The 26,013-nt window shown below is 39.2% G+C and overlaps 1 protein-coding gene across 2 annotated transcripts in view; it reads left to right on the top strand.

Moving 5' to 3' along the window:
• Nucleotides 1–26,013, top strand: part of ADGRD1 (adhesion G protein-coupled receptor D1) — a 125,834-nt gene that overhangs the window by 56,364 nt on the left and 43,457 nt on the right. For both annotated transcript variants that reach the window (XM_088532494.1, XM_088532493.1), the window contains 4 exons: nucleotides 7,398–7,471; nucleotides 9,395–9,518; nucleotides 21,673–21,776; nucleotides 24,006–24,117. In XM_088532494.1, coding sequence (XP_088388620.1) covers nucleotides 7,398–7,471; nucleotides 9,395–9,518; nucleotides 21,673–21,776; nucleotides 24,006–24,117 — 414 coding nt within the window. The remainder of the gene's footprint in view (nucleotides 1–7,397; nucleotides 7,472–9,394; nucleotides 9,519–21,672; nucleotides 21,777–24,005; nucleotides 24,118–26,013) is intronic.

Genomic DNA, 26,013 nt, shown 5'->3' with positions numbered 1-26,013 from the left:
GTTGCTGCGTTTTGCAGCTGCTCCTTGCTTTTCAGTTCAGTGCAATTTGAATTCAGTCGTAGGGATTGGCAACTATTCCTAGGGGTTTCTGCTGAGCTCTTTGTGAAATCTTCTTATCAGAAGTTCAAGCATGTCTTGTCTGGGGCATGGGTGACGTTTTCCTGCAGAAATCTGAACGATGCCTACAGGTCCAGTTAAGTTCTTCATTTCCGAGCCCTCCTAACACAGGTGGTGTGTCATGATGGTGCACAATGCATGCACCACTTAGGGCTCATGTTCTCACAATTCCTTTTTTTCCTGATTTAAATTTTGTCTGTTTCAGTGACATGGGAATTGTGAATCATGAGCACAGTTTAAATGTTAAAGCTGAGCGTCCTGAATGGTTCACATCTGATGCAAATGTTTCTCTTCTTAAAAAAAAGAAAATGCCTTAAGGAAGAGAAGTCTAAGCACTGGTTTGGAAACTCAGAATTGTGAAAATGTTACCTAATAAGAAAAGTATTTTTCAAACTAGTTCTACTCTGTACATGTCTCCATGGGATTGTGCTTTTTGCCTGCCTTCTGATCCCTGTCATATTGCTTGTCATTGCCTAGATACTACTTCCCCTTGACAGAGCATTATAATGGGCCTGGATAGTTTTATTGCAAGCAGAAATATTTCTGCCTGTATTAAAATGCTGTAGGTGTGAAGAAAAAAGTTCTGTTTACGTCTTTCATTATGGTTCTGTTGGATTAAAAAATATGTCATTTTTAAACAGTCTTTTCAATATCCATCAGACTTGTTTCCCTTTAGAGGTATTTTCACACGTCTTAAATAAAATAGAAAGAATTAAAAAGTGTGTATAGAAGGAACATCTGCTTCTCATTTTATAAAAGCAATGCATTTTTAATATAATAATGCAGAGTAGCAGAAAATGGAAGAGAAAAAGGAAATAAAAATTCTAACAAAAGAGACTGTCATCCTCTTCAGTAACTAGTGTTGGAAAATTATCATGAATGTGTACCAACATGACCACAAAATCAACTTTACTATAATATTTGTAATTAGAGTGGAGGAAGATTATTGCTATTTCATTCACCTATCCAAAAAAGCTAGTAAGCTCCCAGCAGTTTACGTGACTAGAATAGTGTAAGGGTCTTAAATGGGCTGCACAGACAGCCTTATAAATATTTGACTTTATTCACATAAAAAAATACTGTTTTCAAAGAGTGCCAAAGTAGACATGAACCACAGGAAGAACGGGACAAGCCAACCTTGGCAAGTAAAACCTCACAAGATGACTTTTTGGAAGAGCCAGGCCAAAAGCCCAGATTTGAGGTAGTTTTGTAGTTTTGGCTTTGTATTGTCTGTGCTGAAAGATTATTTCCAGCCTGGACCATTTAACTCCATTATAATAAAAAGATCACAGCGTAAAGGATACAAATGGCATCCTGATTAGCGAAGACCAGCCCCCTGGCTCTGTGTTTACTGCCTCTCAGTTGACTCCAGGTATGTCTACAAATGGAAAGAAGAAGGGATTTCCTTGTATTTTTTATGGGCCAGTCCAGCAAACTGTTACAGGGCTCCGATAGTCAAGACAGGCTCTTTTCCCCTACGCAATAAGGTTTTGGCAGCTCTGAGTGTGTGCAGCAAGAGAGGGGAGAAGGGAAGATCAGAACAGCTATACCTGAGCTATACCTTAGGTAAGGTACTTAGATAGACTTTTTCTGCAATAAGAGGTCTGTAGTAGCAGTGCATGAAAACATAATATGTTTTAAGTAATGAATAACTGCTTCAATGTGGGCACCTTGAACAAAATAACATGCATGTTAAATTACCTGATTTAAATTAGACCTGTTTGAAGCAAGATTGCTTTTGTTTTGGATGGGTAATAGCTAGTTGGAGGTGGTGTCCCTTGTTGATTCAAATCAATGTGGTGTCCCAATCATTTTGATGACCTTGGCTCTACATTAATGATTCTATTAATAATATCCAGGAAAGAAACAAGCTTATGTTTGCTCTCTCATTTGAATTGGCTTGCTGGAGCCAGTCCCAGGTGTTTCAGTATCACTGATTTAACTTTGTTATCCTTAGTTCATCCTCAGACATCTAAATAACATGTTGGGTTTGAGGGCTGAGTACTTTAAAATTTTTCACTACTTTATGGACATATTTGTTTAACTCTAAGGATATAGCAAAATCAGGTGAGTACTATATATATTACTAATTAATTGAATGACTATATTTCTAGAGAAATAAGATCAATATTTTCCTTTTCTCATTCTTTGGAATAGAGCTGTGCTTGAAGGGACATGAGAAATCATTTTCTCACTTAAACATTAAAGCAGCTTTTGATACAGATCATCAGTTCAATCTGTGTTTACTGGTACTCACATAAGTAACAGCTGCCCTGCTGAGCCCCATTTCTCACTGACTGGCATTTAAAATTTTTAAACATCAAATATTTACTGATGTACCTTGGTTGCTGCCCAAATTGAATCATAAAGGTCCTTACCCTGCAGTTTCTATTTGTGCAAGGCTTCCATGGAAGTCAGCTCTACGTATCTCTGATGAAAATGAACCATCTTCTTTCTGTGGCTGTAATTCATTCTTCCTGAGCTTTCCATTTATTACCATGATTTACAACAATATTGTGAGCATTATTAATCCAAATTGCAGTCAATGGGAGTTTGGCATGGTTTTACACTGCAGTACCGTGTCTGAAATAGTTTTGGCTGAAAGAATTTGGCATGAAACTACTTGTCACTCCCTGGTGTTAACAAATGCATGCAAAGCACTCATCATGCCCCAATGCACCCAAGTCAAGAGAAGGGAAAATGGGAGAAAGGGATCATTGCACATTTGAGATCTCTGAAATTCAGGAATGTATTAAAGCAATGTCCCCAGAGGACATTGTCCCTGTGGCTTACGAGCCTAAGGAAGGTACGCTGTGCTCGGAGGTCCTGGAGCACAGACCTCAATGCTGACCCACTGATGTTGGGCTGTGCTGACTGCCTGAGGGACCTAAGTATCTCCTATGTTAGGGTGGGGATTTTTTAGACATTAAATTAAAACCATTTGGAAGCTGTACATATGTGTTTAGGGAGGTTAAAATTATAACTCAAAGGCTGCAGTCAGTTTCCATTGCCAAAATTGCTCAACAGCTCAGCAATTTTGCTTCAGCAGTCTTGGGAAAAAATGACTTTTACGGTATTTAGCACCCAGAAGTTGGAGGAAGAACTATGGATCATGTTTTATTACTATTATTATTAATAATAATAATACTGTTATCCTTCTCCTTTCTCTCTCTCTCTCATTCTCTCTATTTCTTTGCATTTTAAGTTTAAAACTTCTAGATAATTTGAAGAAACAGATTGTATAAGAGGAAAAGGAAAGTCAAGAAATCACATGGTCCTGATTAAGTCATGCTAACAGTGAAGATGTCACTGTGAGGATAGGCAATCTTTAAATTAGAAGCATAATTTTAGTCTCTAGTTAAAGATGTGAGTTAGAATCAGACAGACTTTTGATTCATGTACCTGTAAAACCAGTTCAGTGGGGCTGTGAACCGCACAGAAGACACACGCTTACTGACAAGAGAGTTGCCTTGTCTCAGTGCCTTTTCTTGACCCCTCAGAATAATCTATGCTGTTCTTGGAAACAGAGTGAGCAGAACTTCAAAATCCCTCATTTAAACAAAATGTTGTGTTTTATAAGCAGAGACAAGACAACTCCAAACTGATATCAGCAGGGTAAATTATCAGCTTTGGAAGATCAGAAGTCCAATATCTAACTCATTAGGCTTGGACTGAGCTCCAGAGTTTACGTCAGTGGCAGATTTGGGCCACATTCTTTTTCTTCACATATGAGGAAACTATCCACTGAATTGGAAGGTGCACACCCTCCTCACTTCATGTCCACCACTATGGAGCTAAGTATTTGTTTGCTTTTTAAATTCAGGGGAGGAGAGCAGAAACAAGCTAATCTCATAAAGGTTCACCCCACCCTGTGCTTGGCTCCTCTTTCTTGGCCATTCTCCATGGTAGCAGCTGGCTGGCTGTTTTTCTTCTGCAATTGTGTTCATGACATTTCCTGCAACTAGGTTTTTCTGAAGGTTTCCAGCAGTCGTTTCAGCCTCCTGTCCCCCTTGCTTTGGTGTCCTCTGCCACTAACCATGGCCTTGTGCCTAGTTCACACAGCTAGCATATATCTCATGCCTGTGCACATACTCTATATCTTCTCAACAGATACAATGAACTTCTGGGTCTTGTTTTCTTGTTTGACAGTCTAGTTGACTTACCAAGAGCCAGTGCCTAGTGTAAGGGATGCGGAGCAGCTATGTTGCTATAAGTGATGTGAGAGCCCCAAGCTACCTGCTCTGTCAGACAGGAATGGACATGGGCAGCATTCCCGGCTGTTGCTGACCAGTATCCTGGCTCTTACTTCATTTAACACATTATAGTTTCTTGAAGAAGCAGTGTGTATCCCTCTCCATGCCAAAGAACTCGTGTAAAGAACTGAGAGAAAGGAGAATTCATATATAGATCCTAGATTACTTGGTGTGCCCGTATTTTCACTCCCTGCTGTACTAAAAACTGCGTGCACTTTCCTTTTATAAGCTTTTATAAACACCCAAGTGACTTAATCTTTTAGTGTAAAAGCCTACTTGTATATTAAGCTTTCTACTATCAATGTCATTAAATCAATACCCTCAGTGTCTAGGGGATCCATATCATAGATCAGTCTAAGTTTAAGAAATACAGTATTGAGGCACTGTAGATTGCTTTTTTTTTTGTTGTTGTTGTTGTTTGTTTGTTTGTTTTTTGTAGATCAATGAGCCACTGAAGGTCAGTGAAGGCTTATTCCCCACTGTTGCCAGTTCCTTATATATGTTGATTTCTAATTTAATGAGTTTTTAGCAAAACTTCAATGAAGTCTAAGGAGGTGAATGTTAGATGCAGTTACCATGACTGGCACTGTACAATCTTGTGGGGCCTACACTGTGTGATATTAAAATATGGAATATATTCTCTAAAGAGAACTAAATTGACAAAATGTCATTTACTCTTCTTTTATACACATTACATATCTATTACTTTCCTGTGTGGATATACACAAACTTCTGGACAGCACATAGTCCAGTGATTATAGAGCCTCACTTGGTGTACCTCCTTATCTAATGAGTGACATCTGTGTTTAGAGTTAAAGGCAGAGAAAAACAATAATTTGTCCACTGCCAGAGACATTTAATTGAGGGTAAAACATACATCTGGGTTTTATTTGTGTTAAAAGATACACAGCTGAAGTGCGCATCTCATTCCAACCTGACCCTGAAGTGCCCTTTCCATTAGCATATTAAGAATCAAGATTTGTCTAGAACTATCTTGCAAATAGGAAATGATAGTTGTTGTATGATCCTAGCTGCTATTACAGCACCTCTCTCTCTCTCTCTCTCAGCCACTGTATGTCTGTCTGTCACACAACTGAAGTAATTTGTAATACAAACTGACGGGATGAATCCTTTCAAGCGCTTTCTTCAGGAAAGCTCTAGACATGATGGGTATAACATTGTACAGCATAATAGGCTAACATTATGCTACGTGCCCTTGCTGCTGGTGAAACAAAATGAACTCTGCCAGTGAAACTGGGTTAACTGAAGTCACTGAAGGCATTTTTCCAGCCATGGGTTATGGATTAGTTTCTAAACTGGTGGTCTTCAGAGACGGTCTGAGTATCAAGAACCATGAATAAGGAAAAGAAGTCATTTCTAAAAGGTGGTTTATATTTTGTAAGAAGTTTGCAATTTGGAAGATGCGGAGAACCCCTGCTTTTATTTCCTTGTGATGTGGGACTTGAATCTTGCCTTGTTATAACTTCCTAATACAGCCCACTTGTGAGAGTAGAAAGTGAGCAGCTCTGCACCCTGCCAGCACAGGGACTGTGCGTGGCCCAGAGTTATAACACGCTGTTGTTTTTTATTCTGTTGCGCTTTTACTGCTAATATCCCCAATATATAAATTGCATTATATGCATTGAGGCTCTGTATGGATGGTAACTACTCCTCATATCAAAAAACAAGATTTAGCACTGCAAAAATTCATCCAGTGTTGATACAGCTAGGAGTTTATAAGTAACTAAGATTAATGCTAGCAGAGTTATCAATTTATTTTTCATGGTATTCTGCCATCAGACCACTGCTTTAATTAAAAACATGTACAATATAGCCAGTTAACTGCCTAAAACATGAAGGGGCCACTTTGTCTTATGATCATCTCCAAGAGACAGCAGACAGTTCTCCATCCAGCTACACTAGATTTTGGTTCCACATACTTCAGATCACTGTTTACTTGCTCTCCTCACAGAAAAAGGCCAGAGGATCTGGCTAGAACCAAAGGGGAAATAAAGACCCTTAGCACATAAGTAACAATATCATCTCTTCATTAAGCTATGCTCTGTGAGTACCTGACCTGCAATATTAGCTGTTTCTAAGATGAGAGGAAAACAAGGTATCCAGGATCAGTCAAGGAATTAGGGTTTTTTTGAAGAGATGTTGCTCAAGCAGATGATAGGAAAATTCCATTTGTATAATCCAGCGATATGAATTAATTAATAAATGGGCTTATCTCCTGCATAGCTGCTTCAAGTGTGTGGAAATCCAGTGCAAATATTCTGGGTTAGGCAGAAATGCTTTGCTATCACTAGTAAGGAGGGAGCTGAGCTACCTCGTGCCTGATACTTCACTGTTAGACCTGTGGGAGAGGAGATGGAAAAATTGCATCAAGCTTCTTATACTTCCTTGAGTTGCAGCGTGATGTGTAGCATTAGTCGTTTCCTTGTTTGTTTGCTTGTTTTCACTAAAACAGTAAGAGTGTTGGTTATATAGTGGCTTGACAGCATTGTCCTTGTGTTGTAATGGTCTAGAGGTTCTTAATTCCCCACTGATTTCTTTATGTTGAAAACTCCTGCAATTAAACAAATGGCATTATGGTAATGAGTAACACAATGTAGACTTTATATATATATATATATATATATATATATATATATATGCACACACACAGACACACACATGTATAGAAAAGAGTAGAATGGATTGTCAAAACCCTTTGGTTTTCATGTTTTAACATTTTCACTTCTGCTTTTTTACTCCAATATTATACAAATTATTTTGTCATGAAACTGGTGTAACAGCAAAGAATGGTGTGTCAGACCTTTCCGAATGGCAAAGATGGAGTTAATGGCTAAATCTGTTCATGGAAGATAAAAATGTGGTGGTCATAATCTGTTAAAATAAAATCTTGGATTATGGCATTGGTCGTTCAGTTTGATTGTATTTTTAAAGGTAATCACTATTGTAGAAAGAAAATGTTTGTGAGTGTTCTCAGTATTTTTGCTCAATATCTTTTCTTTCTTTCAGACTTCTAAACAATACAGCCTAGCAGTAAATAAGAGCAACAAGGTCCATCTTTACTGTGCATTTCTGGACTACAGGTATGTTACATAATTTGAAGTTCTTTAACTTTGTTTAAGTTGATAGCACACATTTTGTCATCCTAGATGTTACCTATTTTCTTCTTGTACTCTTTGATCATCGAAACTGTTAAATTGTTAATGAAGCCACTGGGTTTACAACAAATGCAATTCATAGTCACCATTTACTGTAAACAGGGAGTTTTTACTCAATGACTCTTTGTAAAGTACCTGATTGAGAGACTGAAAGATTTTGAAATCAATTGCAAAATGCATGATACTGATCACGCTTATAATGGTTTGTGAGTGTGTCCATTTGGGCAGAGGACTGGCTGTTTCAAATTGGCATCCCTCCAGCAGAGCCATTGTTTTCCCTGGATCTGTGCCTGATCCACAATAAAATGAGAGAGGAGAATGGGGCCCCCTTGTTTTATTTCAGAACTGTGAGTTTTTGTGCAGAAACATTATGACCCTGAATGCAAAACAGAATAAAAGGTAAATAAATATAACCCTAAATTTCACCAGAGGAAAAAAAAAGGAATTATGCAAAAACAGTAGCTATTTTTTAGCTGTGAATATATTTCATGTGTTCTTGATTTCCAAGCATGCTGCTCTTACTGATTTAATTGAAAAAGAATACAAATAGGGAATTTTGAATTTCATGAGGATTAAAAATTTCTGTAGCGGCCTAAGCTTAATCGCTGTAGAAATGGTTTGCAGTGGTGTGATCCCTCCTATCCAGCAAGCAAGGAAGGTCAGTGTAATTGTTATATTGAAGTTTTGTTTCAAGTATGTTGAACTGTCCCAGCTGCCTGAAGTTACTCGTTGTTATGGTTACTCACAAATTATGATGAATTAGAAACAGATTTTACTGAAGCTTCTTAATGTGGTTGGGGCATTGTTCCCATATCATGTTCCATTGGGGACTGAGCCCTCGAGGCTCTGCCTCAGGATAGAAACTGTAATATGAAATCTGTCCTTCCAAATGAGTGTAATTTGTGTCAAGATGCTCTTATTCCCTGCTTCGTAGTAGCTAAAGAATAAGCAATTTGTTTCTGACCTATGAAAGACTCTCTTTGGGAACTCAAGTTGGTCCCGAAGGGTGAGGTAATACCTGACTTTAAAATCAAGACACAGAAAATTACAGACCATTTGTCTAGCTGCAGGACCCAAAATAATATTAGAAGTAATAAACAGTTGTGAAGAAGTCAGGCTGAGTGGGAAACCTGTGGTACCTGAGCCCATGGAGCTCGGGCTTGAGGTTGCCTTCCACATTCCTGCTGTGTCACAGGACTCCTGTCTGGGTTGTGTCCATGCAGTATATTCCAGGAAACCCAAATTGCTGGCTCTGAAAAGAAGCGAGCCAGTGAGGGTGACATTTCTGCAGCCAGGACCAGGCCACATGGCCAGCTCAGCTATGTTCTCAGTGGTGCAGGAGCTGCTCTTTGCTGCCCTTAAGGATGAAGTGACAAAGGACAATTGACATAGACATCATGTCACTAGAAATCATGCTCAGTCTAAACTACCTGTTTTGACAGGTAAATGGGATAGCGAGTAAGACAGCAGATGTGATACTCTTTGGCTTTTGCAAGGTTATTAACTTTTCTGATACAATGTTTTCATAGACAGTTCTCAAAATATAGAAAATTTGGGGCTAGGTGAAATGCCATAAATGAGTTGCACAGTATTATCAAGAAATGTAATTATCAGTCATTAGTTATAAAGCTGGAAAGAAATCTATAGGGTCCTTTTGATAGGAGTGCACTTGGGCTCTCTTCCAGTCAACATTTTCCTTGACTATTTTTATGACGAATACATGAAAAATCTTGTGGATGTATCAACCTAAGATGGCTTTCAAGACTTAATTTTCTGCTCTATAATACAACGCGTGGCAAAAGAACCTAAACGAAACTTATCTTGATTCCATTTTTGTGTGTTTTGCAGCACAGGAATCGGTGTTTGGTCTAATGAAGGCTGCGTGCGTGAGAGTGGGGACCTCAACTACTCAGTGTGTCTCTGTAACCACCTCACTAACTTCGCCATTCTGATGCAAGTAGTCCCTCTAAAGGTGAGATTAAGGAGTAAATCTGGCCAAAAAGCATAAATACATCAGATGCATCCACAAACCACATCAGTAAATGATTGAAATTGAGCTCATTTTTGCCCAATCAAATTTATTCCATGTCTTGCTTTCTGGGGTGTTGTTTCAATACTTCTTGACTATGCATTCTAAAACTTCTGCAAATTGAAATGGAGCATGAAATGAAACACATTGGATGTAGGTGGAAATCCTGAGGCGATGGACTTTATTCTCACACTTCTGGCATGATTTTTTTTAAGTACTGAACAGGCAAAGCACTGGAAGTCATGATGGGCAGATGGTTTCAGGATAAAGGAAAGACTAGAAGATGAACTAATAAGTACCTCCCCATTCTGTCTTAAAAAATAAAAAATAAAAAACACTGAAACAGCTGAGATATGGTTGTTTAAGCCTAGATTTTAGATTTTTTGTCTACAAATTTTTTACAGTGATGTTATATTAGTTCTTTAACTTTTGAATGTTTTATTTTTCTTTTCATAAATATTTCACACATGTGAAGTTTCACACAGAATATTAGATGTGAAAAGAGAGAGTGGGAGAAATGGGTGCATCTGCCCATATTTGAATAGTTCTATTTAAACAGCTATCATATATTTGTGGCCATATAAATAGACCTGGATTAAAATTTTCCATGTGAATAGTATTTCTGATTGAACATATACTTTATGTCTACTTTCTTTTTTTCAAAAAGTGTTGTTTTTCATGGAAAATGATAGTAACTTATTGCAAATAGAATGTCTAGAAATTGGAGAGCTTATAACCAAAAACAGTATTTTGATTTAAAAAGGTGAATTTATTCTTCATGGGAATTTGTACTTGTGGTGCATTCTCCTCCTGTGGAACGTAGCATTTCCCTTTCTTTCCATCTTACTGGCAAGAACAAATGTCAGGATAAAACATACATGCAGACCTCCTCTCCAAGGGCACTATGAGAGCCATTAACATCATGCATTACTTTTTTTTAACACTAACAACAGGCAAAAGTCCTACCATGTTTTGCAGAATGGCAGGCAAATGCGTAGAGAGTATTAAACAAAAGCAGGTGGAGGATCATGGATGACTCCCAAAGATACATGAGGCAGAGCAGCTTGTATATAGTAGCTTCAGACCAGGGAAAGCATCAGAAGAAGACAGAAATGGATGTGGAAATCCATGAGTGCTGGAGAGCAGTTCATCATGGTAGGTGGTCTGACTTTCCCAGCAGAAGCTTTCCAGGAATGACACACTGCAGGTATTTCAGGAGACAGTTGCTGTTCACAACTGGAGAGCACGAGAGACTCTCCGAGTTCAGACAACACCAAGGCATTCGTAAGCAAGAAACACCGAGAGTAAGTGACGTTCCCCAGAAGCATCCTGCTGCTAAAAACATCTGGCAAGTGATTCTAATCGTCACAGTGCTGAGCTTGTAGGACAAGCGTTTTGTCAAAGTGGGGACTTTTTCTTCTGACTTAGGCTAAATTTGAGTGGGAAGTGGAATCGGCTTTGCATGAGTGAGTACTGCAAATGGTAGTGAAATTTGCCTCGTGTTCTTTCCAGGGTGCATGTGTGGAGTTCGGGGTAGCTGCAAAATGATGTTTTTGAGCTGAAGACAGAGCTGTCTTGAGGGGCAATATCTTCTAATGGGCCCATTTCCCCACTGTGGTTTCATCAATACTGTCCCTTAAAAATGTTTATTTTAGTAAAAACTGAATTAAGAAAAAGAAAAGATGCTTTTTAAAATTTCCCCCCAAGGTATATTATTGATGTTTTAGATTCCAACACAATAATAGAAAGAAAAAGACTCCCTCTTCACACATACTATAAAAGTGTTCTAGGGCTGTTCTCAGCCTTGAAAGCACATGCTTTATTCTTGGCCCTATGCAGGCTCATATTTTCTTAGTATATAAATGTTTTTAAATTATATGTTTCACTGTGACATGCCCATAGTTAGAAAAAAACTCCTTGGTTATCATCTTCTCTTTGTCCCCTGATGTGGTCAAGTCTGGCTTTTTTCACTTGTGTAAAAATAGCATGATCCAAACACTGTCACTTTTGATACACTTTGAACTGCCATAATATCTCTCTTTTTTGTTGTACTGGTCCAGATCATTTTCACCTCTTCACCAACATTCAGCCAAGGGAAATTTCTCTCTGTATATATATTTACATAGTTTGTGTCATGAACATAAATGACTTCTTATTTTCTGAAGATCTTTTATCATTGCAATTTCATAATAAGGTAAAGATCTAGGTTAATAACTTATGCATCAGGCTTGGAGAGAAATTAAAATGCCACCTATGGAATTTATTTTGCTTTAGCGTGCCTTTTATAGGAACAGTGTTATAGGATGTCAGGCATATGACAGTGCTTCCTCTTGAAAACTTGAAATATTGTGAAAGGAAGAATGCTGACAAATTGTTGCTTTTATGGGGAGACTGTCTGGTGAGCCCAAGAATAGAAACACAAGAAGGCTGATAGGAACAAGCTGTGAGTTCTTGATTTTTCTGCTCCAGCTTTACTCAAATATAGCTGCTGTTCTACTATGTGCCAGGTGTAAATAGTCTCCGGAAACTGAAGTCTGCTTAGACAGAATAGCACTTTAATTCCAATATTTCAGAAAAAGAAATTGAAAGAAAGAGATCAAAAGGAAAATGTAAATGCTGGAAGTTTAGCTTAAGGATGACAAAATGGGTATACATCTCTGTGCCCTGTACAGTGGTTTGCTGGAGAAGAAGGTCTGCGAATTCTGTGAATTAGCTAAAACTGAGCTTGAATGATAAGTGTGGCTGAAAGCTATTCAGTATTTTCTGTTTGTTTCAGCAACAGCTTGAACGCACTCAAGTCACCCTGATTGCAAAAGAGGAGTGTTAACAATACTGCTGATTAGCTTGATATCAGCATATGCAGTCTAGCTGCCTTAATTGATAAAGGGAATTTGCAGTTGTAACGAGTTTATTTCGGGAATAACAATGTTGGAAAAACTTATAACCATGTGGAGCTCAGATGTTAGACTGGCACTGATCTGTTACTCTGCCAATGAATTTGCCTTCGTGGAGCGCCAAAATTATTTGCATCTTTTTCACTCTGCTGTTATATCTGTATTTGGCTGACTCAAATTTGGGTTTGTTCACTGAGACTTATTTATCAGGCAGGTTTTAAGCTGAGGAAGGTAATAACATTTTCTTGGAGTTTTGGAGATTAGTGATTGTCAACTGATTTTATCAATTTTATCAGATCCAAGGTAAAATGCCATCAAAGATGGGCAAAGTTCTATAAGCGACAAATTCAATCCTGTAATTAAGGTCACAACAGAATCAGAATTTAAAACTTGCTTGGGAAGTCTTTTCACACAAATCTGATGAAGCTACTAAGACTTTTATATATGCACCACAACCCACCCCATTTTGCAGCAAAATGTGTCCATGGGACGTTTTGAGCAGCCGTGCAGATATTACCTAATCCATCTGGCCCTTCTTTGGGAAATTTGTTGGTCTTTCCCTTCTTTTTGCAGGGGAAACTGCACAGCAAATAAGTCATGTCTGTCTTTCCCCTTGCTTGAGATGCAAAATTACATCCTTGCTTTCATCCCCTTGGTGCTTTTTGCCAGCAGTACCTCCTGCAATACCAGCTGCCCTGCAATTTTATAATTAGGAAGACAATGGTGTATTAATATAGCTGCGGTAGGAAAAACAAATAATCCATTTAGTGTGATGTGTTTGTACTAGGTTATGTTTGTTTCTTCTGGAGCAAGCCCAAATGCAGGGCACCCAGGGTAACCTGCTCCATGGGGCGGTTTTATTGAAGTGCTACTGTACGGTACAGGCACCCAGTTTGCAGCAGGTTTGAACCCTGGGTAGGAGCAGATGAGGATTGGAGAAAAGTTCCCTTCCATATGGCTCTTTTGCATCCTCTACTCTCACACGTCTAGGGAAATCTCAACCTGCAACGCATCTTCCCAATGGTACCTTCAAGCAGCAGGGAAAGCAGTTAGTGGAGAGAGAAGGTAACTGTGCTCGAAAGTCCTTAAACACTCATTAAATCAACACGTGAGAGATGAGAAGGATGTTTCTCTGGAGTGGTCAAGTGACTTTCACAAGGAGCTTCCTAGATAGCAGCAAAAACCGGCAGAGAGGAAGCCGCATTCCAGGAGCTCTCCAAGGAAAATTCAGATGCTCGGATTTTGCTTCGGGCAGCTTTACTCCTTCTCCTCAGTCCGTGGGGCTCTGTGCTGCTGCCAGGAAGCATTCCAGCCATCTGGCAGGTTTTATTTCTATAGTGATCCAAGCACAAAGTGTGCCAGGCTATGTGTGCCATCTGCCACCTAAGGGCCATGTCAGCAAAAGGATGGTGGACACCTAGTTCAAACATATTTTTAAAGGAGAAATCACTCCCTACAGCAAAACTGAGCTTGGAGCTTGGATTTTCCTTATTTGTTCCCCAAGTGATTAATGCAAGACACAACAGTAATATTCATGGCTCTGAGACTATACGCTTAAGTTGTTTTTTCCTGAGGGACTTAGCTCTTTCTAACTCTTCCTACTGTAAAGGTGTAAAAATGGCTATTGTAAAGTTCACTTGTGGATGAACATTTCCAGAAAAGTGCTTATAAAACACATGGCTGCAGCAGAACTGCTTTGAATTCTTTGTCCTTTTAATATTTCCAGAATTTTCCCATTTTCTACCTGGAATTAGAGTCCGGAACAATGACCACAGCCCTGGTGCTTCTCCCATTGAGGCGATGGCCCATGGTGGCCCAGGGGCAGGGCCACTGGCCAGTTCTACTTGCCATGTCCAGGACTCCCTGTTAAGGAGCCATCCAAGGCAGTCATTTCTCCTGCCCATTCTCTCTTGTGGGGATTCAGCATTTCATGTTGTTCTGAAAACCCAGCAAAAACCAGGGTATCTGTAAGTAACCCAAACTAAAGGCTTGGATTAGACTATTTACTTAATTTGCAAGCATTTTGAGTAAATTCCTAATAAAACAGGACCTAGTACTGCAGCGTTGTGGCTCTTAAAAGCTAGCACAAGAGAAAAAATAAAAATGATACTACCTTATTGTACCTCCCCACCAATAAACTACTTCTAACCAGTGGACTGGGCTGAATGTCTCAGGCTATAGTCCACCAAAGGGCTTAAGCTTACATAAGCATTGCCACAAAAGTCAGACTTAAGTGATCTTGAACTGAAATCTGCACTGATTTAGTCTAGAATAGAGCCATGGTGATAGAGCTCTAAAATAGAGTCATGTAGCACAATGTGAGCTAATGCTCTGCAAATATCGTGAATCTCTTTGTGTACATGCTACCAAAATATTTATATTTTTATTGCCCCATTTTTAATTATTAAATTGCTATAGACATAGCTGATTGTTATATTTTATAAATAAAATATGTAATAGATTTTTCTTTGCAGGGTTGCTTGAATATGAAAAATAAGAAGGAACATTAAATAAAATACACATAAATCAAACTATTAAATGAACATGATAGACCTGGATCATCCTTCTGGGGTGGATTTAATTTAGTATCTTTCTGTAGATCTTTTGATCCCATGGAAAATTGCTTGGGTGCTAACTCAAAGTAATGGTGTTATACAAGCTGTAGTAGAAATGGTTCAGATTTTTAAAGACATTCTCTGAATTTCTGAAGCCAGAAATGGCTGTTTTTCTTTGTGCTTGTAGCTCTTGTTCCATAATTCAGAAAGGAGGATCAATCAATACAGTTCAAACTGCCCATCAGTAGGCTTGAAAGAACAGAAGTGGTTACAAAGGGGAAAATTTTTAAAAGCATTTATCTTGTATTTGGAGCTATAGAAACAACCCATAGTATCTTTAGGGAGCTCAGAATTTTGAAGAAGCTTTAGGTTTTAGCTGTGGAGCTTTGGAGCTCTTACAAAAGACAAGATGTCACACTATCTTTGGGGCAATATAGGTGTTTTTATTTTATTTTATTTTTCAGCTAATATAGCTGAGTGTGACAGCAAGTTTTCACAACATATAGCTGACTGAAAAAGAACAAAGTGCCTCTATTGATATTACAAAGGCTGCTTTGAAAACAACCTAACAGTCAAATGCTTCAAAAAGATGGGCCATAGGTGTGTAACTCAAAATTCGAAACACTTTCCCTGCCTCATAGACTGCAGTTATTGAACACTGCACTCAGACCATTCAAAGAGCAGCCGGAGATCAGAGCCTTTTTCTTAAACTTTTCAGCCAGCTGCAGTTCAGATTATCTACTCCAATGGGACTATGAAATGGAAATAATATGGCAATCTCCGATTTCTACTCTCTTGTAATTTTAACGTAATTATTTTTCTCAGCATGCCTTTCATTGTTGGAAGTGTTAAAAGAATAGTGAACTAGTTCAGTAATATTTCTTTTGGGCTCCATATTTAAAAATTGGATAGGCATTGCAATTCTTTAGGTCCTTGTTTATTACCACTGACAGTTTGTTTAACTGAAGAGATCTCTGCAGACAGTTCAGACAGCCCTTACCCATCAAATGAACAGAGATAAATCAGCCCATGTTTATTCTAGGGTTGTTTTGTAAACTTTCCTCTTGCTCTTTCTCACTCTCTCCATTTCTCTTTCCATTTTATCGCAGTGAATGTTGCCCCCATAGGGGACTGCCATTAAAACGACCCTGATGAAAACAAGTAGAGATGTGGAAGTTGCATTATCTCGCTGATACATTCACAGTGTGATTTTTGCATTTGTATTTCTTTTGCCTTTGCTACCCCCTTGCTCATCTTTCCTGAACATTGAACACTGATTTTGGCTTTTGATGGCAGCCGGTGTTTGTTCCTCTGCTCTCCCATGTCTGCACCAGTGCAGCTCCGTTGGTTTTGATGGCTTTCTGGTTCCGTCCTTAAATCCACAGAACATCATGGAAAAGAAGTCCAATGCTCCAGAATACCAACACCTCATATCCCTTGGAGAATTATTCAGCAATTACTGAATTTCACTCAGCACAGGAGAAAGTAAAGTTTCTTTTATCTTGGAAAAGCACAAATATCCAAGAGCAGTGTAATGTTGAAAAGAGCTCTTCCATTTGAAGAGTACTAGATTAAAAAAAATAACCCTATTTTAATCAGGATGCCTTACAAAATAACACAGGCTTTCTTTCTATGGTGAATATGAAAGCATTGAGCTGTTTGGCAGCTCAATCTTGGTCGTGAAAGAACTTCCCATACAGCATAAAAATATTATGAGAATCCACCTTTATCCTCCCATGTCTCTGCGGAGCATCATTAAATTTAATTCCTGGGTACTCGGAGTTGAGCCTGTCTCCTTGTTGGCCTTTATATACTGCTCCTCTACACCCTGGCATAGGGCAGATTCAGGTTGGGGACCCGGAGCCTGCAGCCAGCCCCTGGTCTGAGCAGAAATGGATTTTTCTGAATCAAAGCCTAAACCTGGGCTAGGGGAATTATAGTGATTTTTCACTGGATTTTCCTGGGAGCTGGGTACTTAATTATCCTCAACTGCTTTGAAAATCACAGAGTTGAGCAAGACTGTGGTTTCTCTGCCCGCCTGACCCACATGGGGTTTCTTCTCCTCTTGGCCCTTTTTGGTGGAATATTTTGATTTGTTTCATAGCTGGAGAACAGGACAGCTCTTGCTGGAACACAAAGTACAGACCAGATGTGCAAAGTTTGAGGCATATGGGCAAAAGTTAGCTCCTTCAGCTGAATAGAGGATAATTTGTTGTAAATATATTTAACGTATTATTCAGAGAACGCTGCAAGCCTTAGGCCTGAGACAAAGGCAGGAAAACACTCCACTTGCTGCCACATAAAATGGCTTAATTTGAACTGAAACCTTGCTGTGTGTGAAGTGCAAAGAGCAGATTACCTACTGTTTGATGACATTTTGCCCAGAATGATTTAAAAAGGCAGTAGAGCCTTTTAAAAATACTAATTAATGCTTTGGTAGAGGTAACTTGTAAAATTTTAATTTTTTTCATGTCACAGTGAAAAGTTTTAAATAAGCAGCCCCTGGGCTGGGCTGGCTAGAGGAAAAGCTTCCGTGGATGCATGAGAAGCCTCTTTGCTGCTGATCAGGAGGAGATGGGGATAATAGGAGATTCCCTATTAGTTCACTAGTTAATAGGGAATGGGAATTCCCTATTACAAAGGGTGTATAAAGAAGACTGTGGTGCAAAGTGTGACACTGGGGGTCTTTTTGCTCTAAATGTGTAGATTCTGATAGAAGGTGGTTGGGAAAAAGCATTCGCTGCATCAAGGTAGGCTTTTCCCTCCTGTGAGCTGTGGGGTCTGGCCCCCCAGAACCAAATGGATGGTCTCGGAGAGGAAAATCCAACCTAAACACAGATGTTAATTTGAAAGAAAACATAACACTATGTACATAACCAAGTGCTTGGCAAGCTGGAGGAAAACAGCATTTTGTATTGTTGTTATTATTTAACATATAAATAAAGGCCTCCCTGGACTGAAATTGAATTTCAGCAGCCTTTCTGGAGGCAATTAAAACCATTAGCTTCATCAGCCAAGGCCAGTGTTTTAATGTCTCTGAAACACTCCAGCTGCCAAAGTTAATTATTCATCCTTTCCTTAATTGGATTCAGACTGTATTTAAGGGTGCAGCTTCAAAAGGGCTGGCTGAGCCTTAGTTTCTCATCCCCCTCTCTCCTCCCTTCCCTCTGCCCCACCAGAAATGATTCAGAAGTTGTTTCACTGCGTTGTAGAGGAGTTTTCAAACTCATTTCAGCCTCGGATGGCCGCTGATTATCTCACAGCATCTCGGGCTTTCAGTGGGTGAATTTTGGAGCTGTTATTTAATAGACACACAAATACTTTCAGGATCAGATATGACAACCCTTGTTTCAAGTGTTATAACTCAGCTCTTCCTCTGATGTGTTGCCTCTAAGGATGGGCCCAGTGGAATATTTTGCAGTAAGTAACAAAAAATGGTTTTTTACTTCCCCACAATGCCATTTTCCTTGGAGAGAACCCAAAGTACCCCCTCCGCCAAGAAGATATGGGCTCAGCTGACTCAGAGAAAGGAGGAGAAAAGGAGCAATAGGGCAATTTTCGTGCAAACCAAGGGGTAGGTGGAAGGGGCCGTGGAGCATCGCCCCAACGCTTCGAGCTGCCCTGTTGCTGCTGCATGTTTCTATATCCCGCTCAGCTTTCTGATGGTTGTCTGTGTTGTGTGATTCATATGGCTGCCAGTTACTGTTATAGAAGTGAGTAGGTTTCCTGATCTAGCTCTGTATTAAACAGTTTTTCATGTACAACTTACTGCAAATCTTTTAGTCACAACTGACCTTTTCCAGACTCTCTAGTCATGGAAAGTACCATCCCATTATAATAATATATTTTCATCTTCTGGTGCAATATTTTTAACTGAGGAGTTAGATGTCACTCATTTCTCATCACTAAAAACATCATAAAATAAAAATATATGTTTGGAGCCTGAACTCCAGGATCATTTCTCAGGCCATCTGGTTTTGTGTTTCAAAAATTAAAATGCTGGGCAATGCACTAACTTATTTTGTGAGTGAGAACTAAGGTAAAACACTGGACTATAATATTTCAGATGAACACAGCTAATGAAACTGTCAGATTTTTGTCCATAGTATTAATGAAGTTTTCCAGGTAAAAATTGTCAAATATAAACAAAATAGGTTAGGTTTTTATCTGGAACATGAGTTTTTCTTTTGACTGTTTGTCAAAACTGGAAGCTATGAACAGTGTTCTTGACTACTGACACTAATGACTGTATGAGCCTCTTCCTCATGTTTGGTTTTGCTGCAGAGTTAAAGAATGTCCTATGCAGTTAAAGGAGCAAAGCCTTTTAGAAGTAAAGAATTATTTTTGTGGATTAGGAAAAAAGCCAGAATCGGGCTCATGAGACTACATCACAGATTGTTCAGTGTTTTATCCAATGCTCTTTAATGCTATTGTCATCACTCATAGCATTAGTGTCTGATTAGCGTTTTTGTCCTGCCTACAATGTCATCCATTTTTATAAAATTGACTTCTTGTATCAGGCCCTTAGCCTGAAAGATTTCAAAAAGACAACATGAGGTAAGAAGATTGTGGTTAAAACCCATAGAAAGAACCTTCTTAGATGCATGCTGGTAATGACAGAAATTAGTTTTGAAAGGATGCTTATGTGATTATCCTTTTTTTTTTTTTCTTTTGCCTTTTTTTTTTCTTTTCTTTTCTTTTTTTTTTCCCTCCCCTTCTTTCGGAGCTGTAAAAGCTGTAGGACTTGTAGGACTGCAAGTCACCCAGGGCAGAAGTGGCTGCATGTCTGAGCAATCAGGAAACAGGTCCAAGCTTTCTGAACATACATATCCCTGATGGAGATGAGGAAATCTCTGATCTCTAATGAGGAAATTGCTTCTAAACTGTCCAGCACATCCCACAAGTTATTTCTGTTTCAGGATTAGCCTGAAGAACAGTTATGCATGGCTTCTCCGGGGCATGACGGGAGATAAGGGCTCCGGTCCATCACACAGAACTCTTTGTCTCCGTAACTGATGCTATCCAAGTCAGTGACAAGAAATGTGTCTCTGCCTGAGAGAGAAGAAATACTAAAGAGCTGCATCATATTTCCTAGGAACGGCAATGCCATAGCAACAGTTGTCTTTCACGGCCACTGCGTTGCTTAATAGTCCTCAGATTGCTGGGAGAGCTCGAATCTCTGTGCTATAAAGCTTGCTGCACAGGGGTTGATACAGTTGGCAGATAATTGCTATAAAAATATGTGTGTACAACACAGAGTGTTACGGTCTGTATTTAAAATGATTTTTTTTGGCATGACCACATGACATTTTATTTCTCTCCTTTGAAAGGAATTTTAATTAAAGTTTATTGGTAGGGCTGGTTGGGCTTGATAATCTCTGAAATTCATTTTTTTGGGGGGGAGACTCAGTATTATTTGGGTTTGGGGAATTATATGTAAGGCAAAACTGTGAGAAAGGATTGTTTTTTATTAGCTGCAGTTATAGTAAAAAATAAAAAAAGGGGGGGGGGGGAATATGCTGTTCCTTTCAGTATTTTTTTCAGAATGAATAAATATTTTGAACAAGTTTTCAGCTAGGAATTTAATTTATAGTGAAATGAGGTTGAAATAGAAATGCAGTATTTCAGACTTATCAAAAATAAAACTTTTGATTGACCACACTTTTTTTTTTTTTTTTCCAAACGTTCAGTTTATGAAAATGTCAACTCTATCCAAATGCAAGTCAGGATAAATGTTTGAAAATACTTCCGAGATGAGAGAACTTTTCCCAGCTTAGCACTTTTCTACTTATTATATATTAATACTGCCTGGCTCACTATGTTAGGTGTGGCTTTTTTTTGTCATTCTTTAAAGGAGTGCTTGCATGGAAAGGAAAGCATACATTCTGAGTAATCCAGGATAAGCTACACCATGTCCCACCCCTTTGAGTCTATTCAGGTTTTACCATGGATTCGTTGAATGGCTGGCTCAGTGGAACTATGGATTAAATGTCTATGAAAACCAAATGACTTCTACAAAAGGTGGCTCTAGGTAAAGCCCAGGGCTGAGACCGGAGGGCCCCATTTGGCTCCTTTGTGGCAGGTCCATCCTGGTGTTTTCTACTCTACGTGTCGGTACAGCTCCTTTAACAGGCACTGCAAACATTAAATAAAAGAAATGGACTATAAATGGCCCATGACTTATGGGTTACCTTTGCCTGTCAGTCCTCACTGTTGTGAAGAACTCCTGGTATTTGCACAGTGATGTAAATTATTGCAGCCTGGCAGTGTTAGCAAAGTGCCCACTGTGCCGTAAAGCACCCAGTGCTGATGGATGCCCAACAACCTGCGCCTTTTTGTGCTATCTAATCTCAGACTTGACACTATCGGAGCAACAGGGTTGAAGTTAACTTATTTTGAGGAAACACTGACTTGTGAGATGTAAAAGAAAAGCAAAAGCACTTGGGAAGCTGAATGCCCTGGCTGCTTGACTTGCAGCTCAGAGAAGAGCCTTCATTCCCCGTGCTAGAAACAGCAACAGACGATCACTAACATCACCTTATTTATAAGGGGATGGAGGAGGAAAGTGTACGTGCAGGGTGGCATATTTGGGGCTCTGTAGTATAATAAATCAATAGGTTTTTATTTGGTTTTTCTCCCTGTGTGCAGCTAACAAGAGAACACCAGATGGCCCTCTCCTCCATCACTTACCTTGGCTGCGCTCTGTCCATCTTCTGCCTGACGATCACGCTCGTCACATTTGCTATATTGTCGTGAGTAATTTTACCTTAATACCTGCTGAGCAACTGTGGTATGGAAAGCCTAGCAGTGTATTTCAGGTCGCTGGATTGCATCTCTTCAGGTTCTCTGAATAAAGCAAAGGCTATTATTTCTAAAATCTCCCTAATTAGATTCTACACATGCATTTGTAACAGTTGGTTGGTTATTTCTAAATTACTTTAATTTCCTGAAATGGGATAGTCTTTATATAGCAAGCTATTTACGTACTATGTGGGATTTTTTAGCGATTTTTTAAAATCTCTTCCCCATAGTGCTACAGTTCAAGGATCTTGTAAGGGGGGGAGCTATAAGCGAGCTCCAGACAAATACAGTATTACAAGGACAGCAGGAGTTTGAGGCCCAGCTAGTAGGGTTTTTTTCCCTGAAAAAACTTTCATTAATTCTCTATCCAAATTAAAAAGAGAAAATCTGAAAGGAAGTGAAGGAATTTGCCCAAAGTTGCACAGCAGATTGGGACACAGCGAAGAATGCTTCCTATCTCCTGAAGCATTAAGCCATTTTCCTTATTCAAATGTCCAGGTTTTGATGTCTGTGCCCAAGCATGTCTTTTGCACATCTGCTAAGAGGCAGTTTTTTAGAAAAAGGGGCCTGCTGCAATTTGGTAAAGTAATAGCAGTGTTTGTTTCAAAAATAGGATTATTTCCAAGACTCCAGATCTGTTTTGGTCATACTTGGATTTGGTGTCATGTGTGGCAAAATCCACTCCAAACAAGTCCCAAAGTCTGCTGATGTGGCATTGGGCTAGTGGCATGTTTAGGCTACAGGGAACAATCTGCTCCATTTTTGTCCGCATGGAAAATTGCAGATGTTAGTGCTTAAAAAGGAAAGGAGCAAAGGGAGCTACAGCTGGACGGACAAACTCTCAGAGAAACTGGAGACAAACAGAAGATTTGGAAGGAGAATTTGGACAGTCACAGGACTTAGCACCCCTCATATATGTAGGGTTGATTAAACTGCCAATTAAAAAGGAAGCAAAATTTTGCAATGTGGTGTTAGAGGTCAGTGAGGTAAGTGCAGAGGAATCTGGCAATTTCTGGGCTACTCTGCAGCCTGGCAAAGGCAGCAGTTTCCAAGAGCGTGGCCCTGGTCACCTCCTGGGTACGAGTGTTCCAGTCTGTGACCGCGTGAAGCTCCGTATTAGAAAGTCATTGGCACCAGGCAGCACAACCCGTCTCTTTGAATCACTCTGAGGGCATCAGGACTTCTTGTCTTTTCATGTTCCTCTTCACTCCCTCGTAACGAGGCTCTGCTAAAGCACCGCTGGAAGAGGGAAGCTGACAGCAAGCCATCATCTGCATCAATCTGGGTCATCCTGCTGCATAGGCCACAGACGGGGTGTCAACAGCACTGGCAAAAGTCATCTCAATTTCATGAGATGCAAAGAACAGAGAGGAGTGGGTAGTGTTGTGCAGAGGAAGCCAAACAGTCCAGGCCTCCTGATAACAGGGGCTGGCAGAAAGCATGAGTTGAAACTAAAAGTCTGTGTTACTAACACTTTTCTTTTTTTTAAAGAATATAATTATGCATAAGGTCTGAAATGTTCAGATAATTCAGATAAATGTTTTTGTTTTCTGGGTGACAACAGAAGCGAAAGGTCAGAATACTCGGAGGAAAACATGTTCTTGTCTGATTTCAGCTGGTTTTTGCAAATCCAAGCGAGATAGGTTCAACGATGTTGTGCTCAAGGTAGGCACTGCACAGACCTGTAAGTTGCTCCAGTGTCTGCACTCAGAAACTGATAATAGTCAGGTCAAAATTGTAACCCGATTCTCTTCAGGTTCACTCACATCTAATATAAGCAAATGCCAACAAAACACTAAGGAATTCTGCAGTTCTGTGTGGGTTAGTTTCTGCAAGGTGCAGAATGTTTTACACAAAGTGCAGGTCTGATTTCATTGAGAGTACAGCACCGTTCAGGATCAAACCTTTTCTAATTATTCTATCCCAAGGTGCTAGCAGAGCTAGTTAATGTGTAAATCAGTCTTTCTACTGCATTCAGTACTGTGACAAACTATGCAAGAAACTGGTTAGCTAGCAAGAACCTGACTCCATCGTGGTGGCAGAAGCACTCAAGAGACTTTGTGATAGCCCCACCAAAGCAAATGAACAAACAGTTATCAAAATACTTGAAGGTAAATCATAAATATGTTAGTGCTTCTTGGAATATTGTTTTATTCATATGTCTTTTCATCTTTTGTCAGGTCTGTCAGCACCATCCGCAACCAACGCTATCACATCCATGCCAACCTCTCCTTTGCTGTCCTGGTGGCTCAGATCCTGCTTCTCATCAGTTTTCAGTTCAGCCCTGGAACAGTAAGTGCTAGAAGGAGTGACTGTGTTTTCTGGCAAGGCATCTCCATGGAATGAGTCCCACATGCTGTGTGCAAGAAAGTGTCTCCTGGAAGATCTCCCATTTGTAGTGTGTCTAAACCATAAATGCCAACCCACAACACTGGATAAAGCCTTTTGCATATCCAGTAGTTTTATCATAGTGCACAATACAAATATCGTGAAAATGAAGGCCTATTTTATGCTACAGACTTGCTTTCTAAAGTGAAACCATCCACAGAATCCATGGATATTCCAGTTCTGCCATCTCTGTAACATCATAGTTTTATGGGAACAATGCTGTGAAGATCATGAAGATGCCACTTGTTACTTTTATTATTCAATCCCTTCAGTTTGGGGTGTTTGATTCATCTTTTTGTTAGTCTTGTGTCTTCACCTCCCGCATACCAGAGTAATATAGTATAGTATAATATAGTATAGTATAAACCTACTGTGAAAACACACTAGTTTTCACAGTAGGTTTAATACCTTTGATACTTCAGTTGGTTGGATAATGATTCTTCAGTAGAGCAGGAATAATTTTTAAACTTCTAACTACAAAACTCTGAAGTTATTTCCATGAATAGGAGTAATTTCTTTCTAAGAAATACAGGAATGTCTGTTGTTTACTTTTTTAGAAAAGCTTGTCCTTTACACCTAATATCAGTACTGCTAAAACAGTAGTCCTGAATGATCACGGCACATTCCAGTAAGACAGTTATTTCTGAAACCAGGTGATTTTTCTTCTAGAAATAGAAAATATCTGCACATGCAGCATCTTTTCCTATACTGACAAGCCCATAAGACATCTTTGCAATCCAAATGCCAGTCTAATGACTTCCCTAGAGCTTTCAGCCATAAATAGATTTGTTTCTTCAGACAGATTCACGTTCTTAGTGACATTTATTTTCCTGTTTTACTATAGACCAGAGAACACTGGTTTTATTTAATGGAATATTAACAGCAGTGTGCATTTAAGAAAAGTTACCTAGCAGCATTTTATAGGCTATGAGGAAAAGCGAAGACGTGAACTTGTTTGTGAGAGAAAGTGAAGTATTAGACATAGGAAATGAAAAGTGGAATTGTTTGGGGTGTTCTGTAGCACTGTGTTTTGTTGGCAAAGTCAATGTGTCTACTCTTTGCAGTTTTGCAATTAGTTTATTGAACAGTTTCTGACTCCATGCCCCTATATGGTGCTCCCATAAATGTGGGAAGGGGAACTTACGGTTCCAGACAGAGAGACAAAATTAGCTACTATTTTAATGCTGCAAGTATCTGCAGTAATTCAAGACTGTGTCAGATCATATAGACTTAATGGGAGGACATTTTGAGAGAGCTCTGTATAATGCAGTAACATAGACACTCAAATTGAAAACACTGTTTTAAATTGAATTTAGAAAATGCATGCAAATTTACCTGCTTTAAGGCTGTCCTTAATGTATGCTATTTTCTGGGGGGTGATGCTGAGGGAGTGTGTTACTTTCTCAACAATCATTACTATGATGGGCCTTGCTAGTGGCTGCTCTGTTTTTTCCAGTTTTCACAGACTTCTGAGCAGTAGCAGTAATGAGAACTGTCTTTTTGCAAGTATCCTGCTATAAGTAGTGTGCGTTGTGCGCTACAGCAAGGGACACCAGTTTTCCTTTAATGTATCATGTCTCACATTTTCAGTGCCTTTTTCAGTGTATAATGCCTCACATTTTCAATGCCTTTTTCTGTCAGAATGTCCTCAAATTAATAGGTAAGACATTAATACAGAATTAGTAGCAACTTAGCCATTGATTCTATATAAAAATCTGCAACTCAGTATTACACAAAATTATATGCAGATCAGCCTCCTGCTATTGCACTGCATTTTATATTTCTGCTCTTTCATGATGC

Source organism: Tinamus guttatus, unplaced genomic scaffold (assembly GCF_059628265.1).
Source record: "Tinamus guttatus ecotype Peru unplaced genomic scaffold, ASM5962826v1 Tinamus_guttatus_pri_ptg000459l, whole genome shotgun sequence".
NCBI classification, from domain to species: Eukaryota; Metazoa; Chordata; class Aves; order Tinamiformes; family Tinamidae; genus Tinamus; species Tinamus guttatus.
This window is presented reverse-complemented; position numbering and strand designations above follow the sequence as displayed.